This window comes from Pararge aegeria, chromosome 16 (genome assembly GCF_905163445.1).
Source record: "Pararge aegeria chromosome 16, ilParAegt1.1, whole genome shotgun sequence".
Lineage (NCBI taxonomy): Eukaryota > Metazoa > Arthropoda > Insecta > Lepidoptera > Nymphalidae > Pararge > Pararge aegeria.
Window position 1 is genome coordinate 8789907 of NC_053195.1, and position 14222 is coordinate 8804128.

Sequence of the window (14222 nt, forward strand, 5' to 3'; positions counted from 1 at the left end):
GAGTGAACTGTGAAGCAGGCATGCGGCAGTCAGATAAATGAATAATTATTATAAGGCCTTGTTAAATTGAATTTTAGCTTTACGCTGAAATTAAGATTGGGATCTTTTATTTCACACACTAAATGCAATTCATTTAAAAAATAGGTTAGGCTAGAATCGCCGATATTTTTAATATTTTAAAAGGATATTTATTTTTAAAAAAAATATTTTAATCATTAAAAACTCCATGTCTTTGCTTAAATCAATTTATTCTGAACCTGCATGAAATCAATTATTTTAACAAATTATGATACCAAAATTAGAATTTAGCTTAAATAAATAAAAAAACACAATTTATACTAATATTCCGAAGAGGAAAGATTTCTTTGTAAAAAATTAATTAACTCAGAAACAAATTAACCGGTTTTAATAATTTTTTCACCATCAGAAAGCTATTTTTAATCCATAAGTAACATAGGCTATATTTTATTACAGTAATAGAGTTCAGGCTAAAAAAAAAGTATTTGCTAAGCTAGAATGCTTAAGCTAGAATGCTTAAGCTAGAATGTGTAACCATTTTTTTTTTTGTAACGGGATGAACAGTTTCGGTAGATGCGTAAAGCATCCACATGACAAATTAAATCATTGCTCTAGTACTTTTGAAATATTGCATTGCTAAGCTATGTTGTCAATTTATGTTACAAAATATTTTGCAATAATAGGCAATAGTAACATTTGATATGTACTTTCTAGTTGCATGTGACATAGTTTATTGAAAAAATCGATTTTACAAATCAGATGATGTAGATACCATCACCATCAGCATTGCTATGTCCCACTACTAGGCCACTTCCCTCAATAGAAACAGAAATATACAGCAAAGTCGCACCATCATTAACATGGGACAATGTTGCATAACAAGTACTATCAATAGATTACTGATGTATCAAGGCCACTCCACCCATAGGCACACCAACCCACACATAGACTATGTAATTTCCTATTCCACACAATATAATTTCCTATTATTAAGAGTTATAATATTCTTAAGTTTTTATAACTCGTACTGGAGATTTTCTTCATTTTATATCATCTGCATACCCTGTGCATACCCTCTATGCACGCCACTGGTAATGAATAGTGCAGATAACTTGTACTTATTTTGGACAATACAATGTCTTGGGTTTCACAGGTCTCTGAATTGAGTCAAATTCAAAATTTAAAATTCAAAATTCATTTGTTTCAAGTAGGCCTAATATAAGCACTTTTGAAACGTCAAGTATGTCTGTTTGTAGTGACTCTACCACCGGATCGGAAGGCAGAATCTACAGAGAAGCAGCCAGAAATAAACTCAGCAGTTGCTTTTTCTAACATCAATCATCGTTTTTAGTTGCTGCAAAATTGTTATTGTTGATTGATATGTGCATATGGATGTGCAGATAAATATGTAAGATGGTGGACCTATTTTCTGCCATTAAAAACTAAAATTCTCTTAGCTAATTCTCTCTTGTTACCTATTTTATATTATGCTGATATTTTTTACTTGGATTTATCAGAGACCATGCTCAATAAACAGGAGATACTGAAAAACGAATGTATATGGTTTTTCTTTGGTATATGTAAATTTGATCATGTTTAACAGGTTCACTCTTGGTTACATAACAGCACACTCTTTGTCTCTTATACTCTATTTTATTTTATCCTATATTAAAGAGTGAATTAACTTTCTTTGTAGCAATGTTCAGTACTATTTGAGGGCTAAGGATGACAAAATGTTGCACATTCCTGCCAGACACTTGATTGTGTATGGTAATTCATTTACTAATATAAAATATATATTTCTTTATATTATATATTTGTATAAGCTATTTAGGTATTATTAGTTTGACATATTTCACTTACATTTCCATAATTTACTTCTTACATTAAGAGTTATCTGTGGGACAGATAGCTTAAAGGCCACATTAGTACATTTTTAATTTAGTTTTTTAGATCTATTTTAATTGTGTGCTATTGCAGAGTTTATCTATCTATCTGTCAACAACAACAGTCAACAATCAAGAACATTGGCCTTTACCTCACTTTATTTTTTCAAGTATATAAAGAACCTATTAATAATATATTAATAAAATACTTTACTGCAATCTATTGAATCATCTGTTTTTTTCTTGTTATTTGATATCATAATGGAAATTGAATATACTTTGCAAATTTTTTTGACATGTGCTTAAACTATCATGGAAAGTATTTGTGATCTGAGACTTCAACTATACTTTAGTATGCCATTCAAATTTGATTTGTTTAATAATTATTAGTGAGCTTAATATCAACCAAGTAAGGAGGAAGATTTATGCTGTAAATGTAAACAGTTTTCTGCAAGCAGAAATAAACATTTATCAACAAAAATGTATTTAAAACTGAATGAGCCATTATTGGGTGATCATGTAACTGATTAAAACTAATTTATTTCAAAGCATATAAACTTTCAAAACTACACTTTAAAGTGCATCAATGCCAGGGTTTAAATAAGTTAATGGGATACAAATATATTATATAGCAAACTTTCCTAGCAAAACTGACCATATCTTATATCAATCTTTGAAATTTGTACTATGTAAATTACTTTCTTGTATAGTTTTTCGAGCTTGAAGCTTTCAAGAAAGCTTTACAAAATAATTACTAACCTAGTACCTAATTTTAATTGGTATTGTTGAGTTGGTAAAGACAAAGCAGTACTTTTATTAACAACTTTAATCAATTAAGTGCTAGATTTATAGTCCAATCTAAATTTAACAGAAAAATTTACTGTTTTTGTATGTTTATTTATAATCATCTGTTTATAAATATTGGAGATATTATGTTAAGTATTTTAAATAAAATATTTTTTCACTTAGTGCTTTAACCAACATTAGACTTGAACACATTGGTGTCAATTCTATTAAACATGCATGTACATAAAAATAGTACTATCTGTTTCCACTACTGTGGAAGGACAGAACTACTAAAAGACTTGCAAATTTAGTGGCTGCAATATGGTTTGTGTGTACCTACATCAGAAAAAGCACCCTTGGCATTTTGAGTAGCAAGCCTGCCAAATCTGCATTTCACAAACCAGTGGTAGAGCCACAATGAACTGAAAACTTGACCTACTTAGGCCTACTTGAATTAAAATAAATTTTGAAATTAAGTTTTGGGGAAAGACAAAGAACAAAAAAAACTGTATATCATTCATATTTCCGATCAATATACAGTAATACCACTTTCTTCATAATTTCCATAGTAGGTATTTTATCAAAGCTTTTTATGTCAATTATAATCTTTATATAGTCAATTATAATATTGTGTACCCAAAACTTACAGTACACTACATACGTACATATTTTAATGTATATAAAGAGAGATTGGGTATACCCAACAGGTTAAATTATAGTTTATCTATAAGGAAAACCTTTAAAATACATCCATGCGTATAGCTATTGTGAAGGAGTCGGAGGACCGAGATTGCCGAAATACGAAACTGTATTTGGTTGTACCGTATGTATGTCATGTTGAAATGACTCAACACGCAAATAAATTTGAAAGCTATAATCATAGCATAATATCTCGACTACGCTATGGTATGCACAAGTCACAACTAGGATTCTTAGATCATTTGACTGTGATTATAAGAAAATTATAATACTTACAACATTTTTTATAACTTGTGAAGGCACACGCAGGTGTGCAAACGTTTCAAAACTAGAAACCCATCGTAAGGCAATTAATCACAGGAAAACACAAATAACACGTCTTTCTAGTTGCGAGCCATGATGAGTAATAGAAAGAGACAACATGCAGTATTCAGCAATGTTTGTAGGTTCGATGTCAAACAAAATTTCTTGTAGATATTGAATGTTGTGCAATACACTTGATGGCCATTTTTACTATTGGAGGAATCTCACGAACTTTACGAACCACGATACATTTTATCCAATAGTGTTATCGCTGACATAAAAAGCAACCAATGGCATTGGAGACGCAATTAGTGGAGTTTTAGCTTATCTGTGACACTTGTCAGAAGCTTGTTCGTTCACAGATAATAGACGTTTTCCACAGACACATACCAAATTGGAAAGTTACAATTCAGAGCAATTGTCATGTATGCGCTAATGACTAAAACTAGACTATAATCTAACTATAATAGTATGTTTATTCCTGACAAATAAAGGTAGGTACGCAAAGGTTTCTACGTCGGCGGTTCACCTTTTCAAAAGCATAAATCACGCCAAAATAACTTAAATTTCATTAGGTACATAATTAGAATTTAAAAAGACAGAAAATACGTTAGTTAAAAAAAATATTTAAAATTTTGTATTCTTTATTCTCAATTTAAAAAAAAAACCTAGGCGAATTTCATGCTGTAACATTCCAGGTTTGAAAGATTTACCAGGGCCACTGTTTTAGATGAACAAAAATCAGGAATGCATACTATTCTAGTGGTTTGTCCTTCATCACCTAAAAACAAAAATATCATAAATAATGAATCGTAAATTAAATGTTATAAAGTATTTGATTTTTATGTATTTAATAATAACGTTTATTTTGCAATAAAACTCCATAGCTTGTAACAATTATCTTATGAACTATTTTATGAAAATAACTAACCTAACCCAAAATAAAACTAATTAAGTTAAGTGCCTCTGAGTCTGGATTTTCGCCTAAAGGGACGTTATATACCCTCTGCGTATATGACACCCACAAGCTGCACATATAAATTGTTTGGCAATATGCTCCAGTAATAGTTACTACAGAAACATCATCCACCAAGCTACCATTACTCTTAAAGACTAAAAGCTCACTCTGTTTAAAATTATAAATAAGTCCATGAGACACTGCATAGTTCTCACATATCTGAAGGAGCTTCCTATATGGTTCAATCGCTCAGCGCGCAGAACCAATAAACCAAAAAGAAGAAGAAGGAGCTTCCTAAGTGCACTAATTGATGAACTCAGCAAGTCCGCATAGTCCCGTCTATAGAGCAACCAATTCCAGTCTAACCCCACACTCAAGGCAATAAGCCTCGGAGTACACGCCAGGCTATTTAACTTTAATCTTTAAGCTGTACCAAACTTTTAAGACATTATTAAGCTCTGATGGTTTGACCATTTGCCTTGCCTTGAAAAATCAAGAAAAGGTGCATATAGAAGAAAAGATCCTATTATAATATTAAGGATTACTTAAACGATAAAAAAGCTTGGGTGTGAATTGCTCTAGCTTCATAGCTTAATATAAATTTATTGGGAGATGATGATAACAAAAAAAAAAATTACCCGGCTAAGTTGGTTGTGGGCTCTTCTTATACCAGGGCGCGTTTGGAACCCTTGTAGCTTTAGATTTAAGTTTGCGAACGAAGTCATCACCATCCCCTTACAATTATGTAAATAAATATTTATGAACGCTTCATAAGTGACTGAGATAGGCCTACATGAATAAAGAAATTTTGAATTTGAATTTATATAGGAGTTTTTTTTTATACGTTCATTCATACCTTTATGAACATCAGTAGCAAATTCATTGCAGTTACCACTATAATATATTGCAGGGCAATTATATATAGTAAATGGATCTGTATCCAAACAAGGTGTGCTTGGCACAGTATCAGGGCATGTGGGTGCTAGATGACGCCATTGCAGAGTTTTCTTCATTGCTGTTAAATTTGAGTCAATCTCACTGTATCGAGTTATGTCTTTTATGGGTTCGCCAGAAGTACCCAAACATACAAAACCTGAAAAATCAATGCGTAAACTTAAAGTAACACAAAGGTTAATCTAACATTCTAGATTAGGATTTTTATAGGAATAACATCTATCACCATATTCAAACATTGGATTAAACTGATTCAAAAAATTAAGGATTTTAATATTTAATTGAAAAAAAATTACCTCCAATATCACACTCATAAGGATTGGAAACTCGATTGAAAGATTTGTAATGTGTGGCTTTTGGGAACAAACCTGAAAATAAACAAGAAAAAATTGTAACAGAAGAATTAATTTAATTCCACTAAACAATTTTATTTTTACAGAAATTGAACCTGTGAACATATAAAATTTCTGTACCAAAATGTAATGAACCAAAAAAACCTACAATAATGGAATGGCTTCTGTGGCAACATGATACTGGCAGGGTCTTTACAGCCAGGCATAAGATCCAATGGTGTGACAGCACTGACAGCTGCTGAAAATGAGTCTACTACTTCTGATGCTGCAATCACATCTGCTTCATTTAGTGTATTCTCATTTGATTGATTTGCATAGATGCCACCTGTAAATAAATACTTCTATTAAGTATCACTTACTCGCATAATGAGACTTCCACAATAGTCTACTTAACACTACTATGCCCCATTTCTATTTCATGTAAACTCTGAATAACTCTAAATCTAAACTTGTGCAAAATTATTCAATAAATATAAGTGGACTTTATTCAAATAATTACTCTTAACTAGAGGACAGACATTTACTCTTAAGTTATTCATATTTTACAGGTATAAATAGAGTGTAATAAAAATATAGAAAAAAAACCTTTACTATATAGTTGTTATGCTTGAAAGCAAATAGCTCTTGACCTTGTTCAGAAGGTGCATCATGTATCTCTGAAGAATAAAAATAATTTTTAACCCAGGTTTTAAATGTTGTCATCGTGGTTGATAATAGATACCTGCAATAATAACTCGCACAATTTTGGAGACTTCCTCTTGGTATTCTGATGTACCACAAAAACCTGATAGCCACTCCATAAATAGACTCAAGGGAAACAAATGGTCTCCACTCTTTGAGGCTAGATTTAGACCAGACATTAGGACTATATATCTAAAAAAAACAAAATGAAGTTTTGACCAAAATAGATAATAACATTTTTTCTTAAATATAAAACATTATTATGAAAATTAAAACCAGATAGAACTCACTTCTTAAGCACAATAAACATGATTAGCATCTTCTTTTAACACATAAAAAAAAGGTATAATTTATTGACACATATAACTGAAGGAAGATTTAGTTCACTAATTTAAAAAAAAAAAGTGTATCATACCTGTCATTATTTAAGACTGGCAATGGTTTTTGTAAATTACATCCAGCCCAGCACACATCTTTAATCGTAAACATACCATTGTCATCCTCAGACCCTGAAAGTAATAGTCTTAAATACTGCTTCTTCTTTCATTACAATTTTTGCAATAAAGATTTAGATATAATTTAACCAACATTTAAAATAAATAATAAATCAATCATTTTTACCAAGTAAAGCAGCAACAACACCTGTGACAACTTCATTTACATGAATACAATCACCAGATAGTTTAACTCTTTGCAACTCATCTTCCAACACTAAACTGTCCGTCTCATGAACAAAGTGTTTCCTGTGTAACAAAACAATGATGAATTATAACAAATATTTATTTAGGAACATTAAAATTTTGGCAGGAATGGAGTGCTGAAATAGTGACCCAAATCAGAAAATGCAGCTGGACACAAGTAGCGCAAGACTTGATGTGCTTATGAAGACCTATACATACATGCATTAGACTGTGTATAGGTTTTCATAAGCAATAACCTGTTGATATTGATATTGATATTGATACAAATGATAATGATAATTCAAATTCATAATTATCATCAGCCAAATTAAAGCCCCACAGCTAAATTGGATACATAAAAGTGTTAGTGATAGAGACAATATTACTGCTTTCTGATTGAGCCAAACCTCTAGCTAAAAGAAAAGATTTCAAGTATCATAATACTGAATATAAATCTTGTTTACTAACCTCGCAGGCTGTGGAATAATCTCCAGTTGATCAGAAAGCTCCTTCAATATACTTGGTTTTAATTCCTGAAGCTTGAAAAGGGTGCCTATAATAACACAGGTTGTACCTTTGTCGCGCAAGTCACATAGCTTTAAAATCTTGTATTTACTACCCCACCTTTTATTAATAACGGGTTGTAGTATATTTCTGAAAGTATTAAGTCTTGCGGAATAAATATGAGCGTATTGTTTTGAAAAATCACGAGAAGCCTCGTAAAATCGTTTAGACGTATCCGTATATTCAATCGTAGGCCGGTCTATTTCTTGGACCTCGAACTTCGTACTTTTCTTATCAGATAAAGTTGATTCTATTTTGAATAACATATTTTTGAACTTATGTTTCGCTTGTTTTTCCGTTCGCTGGCTCCGTTTAATTTCACACCAAGGCGCCAATTCCCTAAATAATCAGAAGTATTGTCATAATCTGTCAGTGTCAGAGATTTTCATTATCAATGCCACAGATACACACTCAATGCCTGCCAGTGCCGTCCAACGCCTAACGCCTCTTTTTATTATAACCATATTTTTGTGGTGAAATCCTCATGGATGCCCCCACGCCACAGGGAAATGCAGAGGTTATGTCAGGCTCTTACTGAATAAAACCCCAGCGACTCCGCGCTGCCAACACTAGTCCGCAGAAGCAGATCCACCTCGGCCATAATGTGCCCAGTGTCGATCCAACCTCATTGGGTCATTAGCCATCGGCTAACACTATCCCAAAAGATGAATCGTTAAAGGTGAACCGGCCCGAATTCTGCTCTTCCCATTGAATGAATCAAAAGTGACCCACAGCACTCAGGTACACATTTTCTTTTAAATTTAATCCGTTTTTTATTATCTACTAGTTTCTCAGATGAAAAGCTACTATTTATTAAAATTAATAGTTTGTATTTCGAAATCAAACATTCATTACCTAATCAAAGAGCAAACAGATTTAAACATAACGTCGATGTAACCGCGAAACACAAAGAGAATATAAATAAAATGAATATATAATTTTGTCTATAGATATAGATTTTTTAAATTTACAAACAATGTTAAATTAAATAAATAAGTACTAAAAGTTAACATAAATTATTATTATTTTTCCTTAGTAATCTTTAATTTTTAGCAACACATGGTCGTGGGAAGTGATTGTATATTCTTCAGAACTATTATGTCACAATGGTCACATTTTCAAGTCTTGCAAAAATGGCGGGAGTTCAAAAAGTTTGCCTTTCTAATTTAAATATTAATTTTAATAATGCATTAATTGTCGGAATTATTATAGCCAAAAATAGTCCCCGTACGATAGGGTCGAAAAAGAAGAATGGAGAATCACGAGGAGTGATGTCTTTTACATTACGCGATTCCAATATTGATACAATTAATGCGGACGTTTGGGGTTCAGAATATTTTGTTACAACATTTTACGAAAGATTTCTTGTAGGCGACGTTGGTAATGCTTGCGAATTAAACTATTTTCAGTATTGCCGTAAACTTTGTATATTATTACATAATAATAAATGAATTATGTTATTTTTTTTTTGCAGTTGCTATCTCAAATCCAAAGATTTGTATCAAAAGTGGTGACAATGAAATTTATAGACCGCAAGTAATTTTTCTTTTTTTTTCCATTTAGTATTAATATTTTTTTTAATATTATGTAGAACTATATGTAGTATGTGTATTGTGATGTTTAATATAGCTATCCTCTGACTGCATTGCAATCTACTAGTATGGATGATCAAACGTAGGTTCTATATGATTTTGAGTTTTGTGACGACATCCCTGGCGCGGTAAGAGGTAAGAGCTGTGGTTTTAGGTGGGAGGTCCCGGGTTCGATCTCGGTCAGAGGCAATTTTGGGTCGCTAGTTACCACTCTACGACTAAGACATGCGGATCGCTTAATTGTCTTAGAAACTATTATATTGTCTAGTAGAAACCGATTAGGGATATGCGTTTCACAAAACTGCCATACTACACGTAACAGGCTATCCCGAAGGTGATTGCACTCAAGGGTTTACCTGTACCGAGAGAAATAAATAAAAGGTGTATGTATAAGTAAAAAGCCTCGGGGCGGGTGCTTCTCGGGGTAAAAAGTTTTCTCAGTCAATCCTTCGGTTAAATCTATCTATGTCACTACAGAGGGTGAACCGAACAATGGTATCAAATCAAACAAAAAGATACTTCTGTAATAACAGAGTATCTTTTTTATTTGTATGTTTTTACTTTTTAGGCTACTTCTCCATTTTACTTGTCACTGAATGAAGGGGCATCCGACATGTGCATATTTGACGGAGATACGTTCGGCTCTTATTTACCCCTCCTCCATATTCCGACCAAGCCTTGCGCAGGGTATTGTGGTCTTTCAGAAGTCATGAAAATTACAGGTTAAATTGATTTTAATACTTAAGTTTATTCTCTGCTATATTTTAACAACTACTTCCTAGGTATAGGCTGCCCGCATACAGCCTATTTTATTAACTTTGTATATATTGACAGAATTGTTTACCAACACTTCAATTTTTCAATAGGCCCGCATGCAGGCAATATTATTGACGCTATGCAGAATATTGTATTGTGCTTTGGTAAAAAATATTGTCAATACTAATAATGTCAATAATATTGACTGTGATTGATGATTATTATCAAAAAATAATGCCTATTAAGTTATTCATCAAACGACTGTTTTTTCCAGGATAAAAATTTCCTCTTCAGATTGCAATAACTTAGTTTAGACGTTTTACAAAAATACTTATTAATATCTAATGTCCACATAATATAGAGTAATTGTTTTCATCTTATAAGTTAACTTATTATTTTCGTTAAGGAAACTTCGTTATTTTTTTTCGTCACTGAGAAAACTACTGATTCGTATGCAGCGGATAATCATTTTTATCAGAAATAAGGTAAAGAATAATATATCTGTATTGAAGTCCTAAGTTTTAAGTTCTTTCCACCTAATTCATAGAAGCACTCATAGGCAACGATTGCGAGACCAATTGATTTATACTTTCGTATCATCATGTAAATAGATTGTATTTAATTGATTACAGAACAGACAAACAATGTTTACGTAGACTTATTGGTAGTAGTTAAGGCTGTGAAACCTGCGAAAACTATCAGAACAAAAGCAGGTAGGTTTATATTTTAATGTTTGTTTTTTTTATAAGTAAGCTATATTAACACATAATGTATGTCGCATCAACGTTATGGAACTTGTCAGCAGTCACGTCACCCTCGTCAACCCTAGATGACGCGGATGGCTGGACGAGGATGACGTGACGCGAAGTGAGTCAGGTATATAATCCAGGTTTAAAGCACTGTCTTGTAAGCTGGTAGCTGGTCTGCCCAACAGCAGCGCACTCTGGTTATGCTTTCCCGGCGTGATATAGTCGCCCATGGTGGTGTCATTATATCCCGCAGGGTGATTATCTATCTCGCGACAGACCTAAATCTTGCAATCACTGCTGTCAAACGTCACGTTTGTTTATTTATTGTAAGGAAAAGTGGCGTTTAACAGTAGTGATTGCAAGATTTACCTAGATAGAGGAAACTCTTGAGATGGTGCCTATATCAGTGCTCCGTGTCGGCTGATTGGCGTTGGGCGTTCACCTCTAACTTGCTTCGGACTGTGTAACGGCTTACCATCACAAGGGTTTCAACAGCGTTACCGAGCGTTTAGGCTGAACATGAAGGTTCACCAGGCTAGGATTTTTGAGCCTAGGATTAGACAATACATCGGGAATGAAACGTCCGGGTAACGTTATCTGGACAAGGTAGAAGATTTCGTTTCGGTGAAGATACTGTGTATAAGTTTTATTTGTGAGTCCTAATACTTGTTAGGTTGGTCAAAATTAGATAAAACCTGCTTTCTAGTATTTAGATGAAAAACTTTCTTGCGCAGGAACCACTAGTAGCCAGTAGCTATGCGCATGAACTTATTTGGAGGGTTTGAAGACTTTCATAACTCGGTGTGCAAATAGTTACAATGATAGGACATGCATTTAGAATATGATGGAATAAACACTGATGTTTATTGCAGGGTGACCTTATATATATTTTACTTTAAAATCAAAAATCTCATCACAAAAGCAGGTTTGCTATAACTGCTAGAAGCTTTTCTTATGAATGAGCGAAGCGGCTTTGTCTTGCCAGGGGATAGGACGGCGGTAGTAAAGACGGCGGTTATTACACCGCATACTAGATTCAGCGATATAAGCTACAGCTCGTAAATTATTGTTTTGTTTAAGGTACTGACATGACGGTATGCACCGTTGAAATAATGGACAATACTACACCTGCTTCTTTAATCCTCGATATATTTGATATTGATACAATCCAAAGGTACCAAAATTCATTATTTATTTAGCACGCATTTACAAATAAAGTTTAATTTACATTCTAATTAACATTCATTTACGTAAAGTGTTAATTCAAAAACATAAATTACCCGGACATAAATAGGACCTAAGGTATATCTACTGCAAGTCATTAAATTGTACTTTATACCAGTCACTTCCTCCTAAGGATTTTTGGCGGAATATCTTCACCAAATTTCAGTTAAATTTAAACGGCTATTTAGCTTCAACTAGATCAAAAACTCTTTTGTCTGTCACGAAAATCTTTTAAGTTATATAAAAGTAGCACTAATTTAATTGTGAGTGGGCTAAAAATGCTCAAACCATACACATCTCAATAAAGAGACACGAGAAATGTAATGTAGTTTAAAATTACAATGAAGTTGATACCTATTACAATTGTTTTGTTAAAAATCATGAAGTTCGGAGTGAGTTTGCGGCGACAAGATGATGCGTAGTAGGTACACAATATTTCAAATTTGATCATAACTAAAATTATTTCTAAAGATTCTTCTTCTTTGAGTTAATGGCTTTTTGTCATGCCTGTACGGCACAGTTTACTTCGCCAATGACATTTGTAAAGATTACAATACTTATTAAAAAAACACAGAACTGAACAATGGCGTCCATTAGAAAGCGTGCTCTTCATCGCTGACGTCCGCGTGTCATGGCGTAGTTTTGCTGTGCGGGTGCAGACGTGCTCCCGAAGCGTGGTCACACATCAGCCGCACACCCCTGAGGCAGAGTCTCTGCGGCTTTATATACGAAATCAGGCTAACACACGTGAGTAAGAACTAAGAAAACATTAATACAAAAATACTTTAGAGGTCAGATACCATCTGTTAACATTTTTTTTTCCGTCGACTGTTTTAGGAAATAGGGAATTACAGTAGGTACTTTATCTATGATAACACCGATGATTATATTAAATATATCAACAAACCATAGTTTGTATACTTACTCATTGATATTGTTTTAAAAATAGAATAATTACTAGACTATCGAAGAAAAGGATCTATGGCAGTGTCGCGAATTTGACAAGATAGATTGTCGGAAAAGGAAAGTTAGGAAGGATTTTAATTAAACTAAGAAAACATTAATACAGAAATGCGTTAGAGGACAGATACCATCTTTTTCCCATCGACTGCTTCATCGCGTTCAACGGATTTATAACCATTTATTTCGTATGGTCAAGAATTTAGTTGACGGTTATTATCACTGAACTGTAGTCATAATCGGTAAAGCCCCCCATTCCCCATTCCCCATCTGTGTTTTGTTAGGCGGAGGAGAAGCTGCCGCTTGGGCCGCTTGGAGCGGAGAGCGCGCGAATACAGCCTCCGTATCTCAAATAAGAGACCGTCTCAGCAACGGGGCTCCATTTTGCGCAGCACTCCATGCACTTCTCACTCATCTTGATTTAGATGAGTTTGTGACATCCAAGTAAGTGAATACAGTGGTGCCGTAAGTTTGCCAAAATGCGCTACTTCGAATCTATCTTTGTGATTTTAGTTATTGTAGTTTTAATTCTTATTTGGACTTCAGAAACATGACGAACTATGTTGCGTCTCCGGCTCGAAGGACCAAATTTTGTTATGAACACTCAATTTAATCACAATATTAACGAAGCGCTTTTAATGTAATATTTCTGTAGGGATGGAAATTTGGAAGAATTGAGGGTACGTTTTGCAGATCATACTGGCGAATTAAACGCAAGAATGCCTGTTAATGTTGTCGAAGACGCTTTTGGTTATACTGTAAGAAAATTTACAATTATACAGATAACATTAGACAATACTCATTTAGTCAATTGAGAATTATTTGAAGTATTTCCTAATTTTGTTGAACAGGTTGATCAATTCATTTCAATGTCGGCAAGCGATAGAGCGTCTATCCGTTGGAGATATCTGTTGGAACAATGCAGTACAAAGATAGCCGTAACTCCACCGCGCCTCATTGTCTTATGTTTACGACGTGCTTCACCAGCGGATCCAATACCATTATATTAATTAATTACTTAAAAAGTTCTATTGCGAATTTGGCACATTATGGTAGAAC

The 14222-nt window shown here is 33.4% G+C and overlaps 3 protein-coding genes across 3 annotated transcripts in view; 1 reads left to right on the top strand and 2 right to left on the bottom strand.

Moving 5' to 3' along the window:
- The window catches only part of LOC120630221 (activating transcription factor of chaperone), a 31508-nt gene extending 27686 nt beyond the window's left edge, over positions 1–3822 (bottom strand). Inside the window, exon 1 of the mRNA XM_039899362.1 lies at positions 3666–3822. The gene's annotated coding sequence lies outside the window, so the exon portion shown is untranslated. The remainder of the gene's footprint in view (positions 1–3665) is intronic.
- Positions 3823–4324: 502 nt separating this feature from the next.
- On the bottom strand, positions 4325–8226 carry LOC120630708 (DNA polymerase delta subunit 2). The gene is made up of 8 exons (XM_039899994.1): positions 7787–8226; positions 7260–7381; positions 7054–7147; positions 6679–6830; positions 6106–6282; positions 5901–5972; positions 5507–5743; positions 4325–4473 (listed from the first exon to the last, which is right to left on the bottom strand). Exons 1-8 carry the CDS (start codon positions 8146–8148, stop codon positions 4361–4363), a joined length of 1329 nt encoding a protein of 442 aa, XP_039755928.1. The 5' UTR covers positions 8149–8226; the 3' UTR covers positions 4325–4360.
- Positions 8227–9015: 789 nt separating this feature from the next.
- LOC120630523 (meiosis-specific with OB domain-containing protein) lies at positions 9016–14193 on the top strand. The gene is made up of 9 exons (XM_039899774.1): positions 9016–9262; positions 9357–9418; positions 10043–10196; positions 10863–10943; positions 12060–12153; positions 12778–12950; positions 13448–13607; positions 13819–13921; positions 14015–14193. The coding sequence occupies exons 1-9, from the start codon at positions 9016–9018 to the stop codon at positions 14171–14173; spliced, it is 1233 nt and encodes a 410-aa protein (XP_039755708.1). The 3' UTR covers positions 14174–14193.
- Positions 14194–14222: the final 29 nt, after the last annotated feature.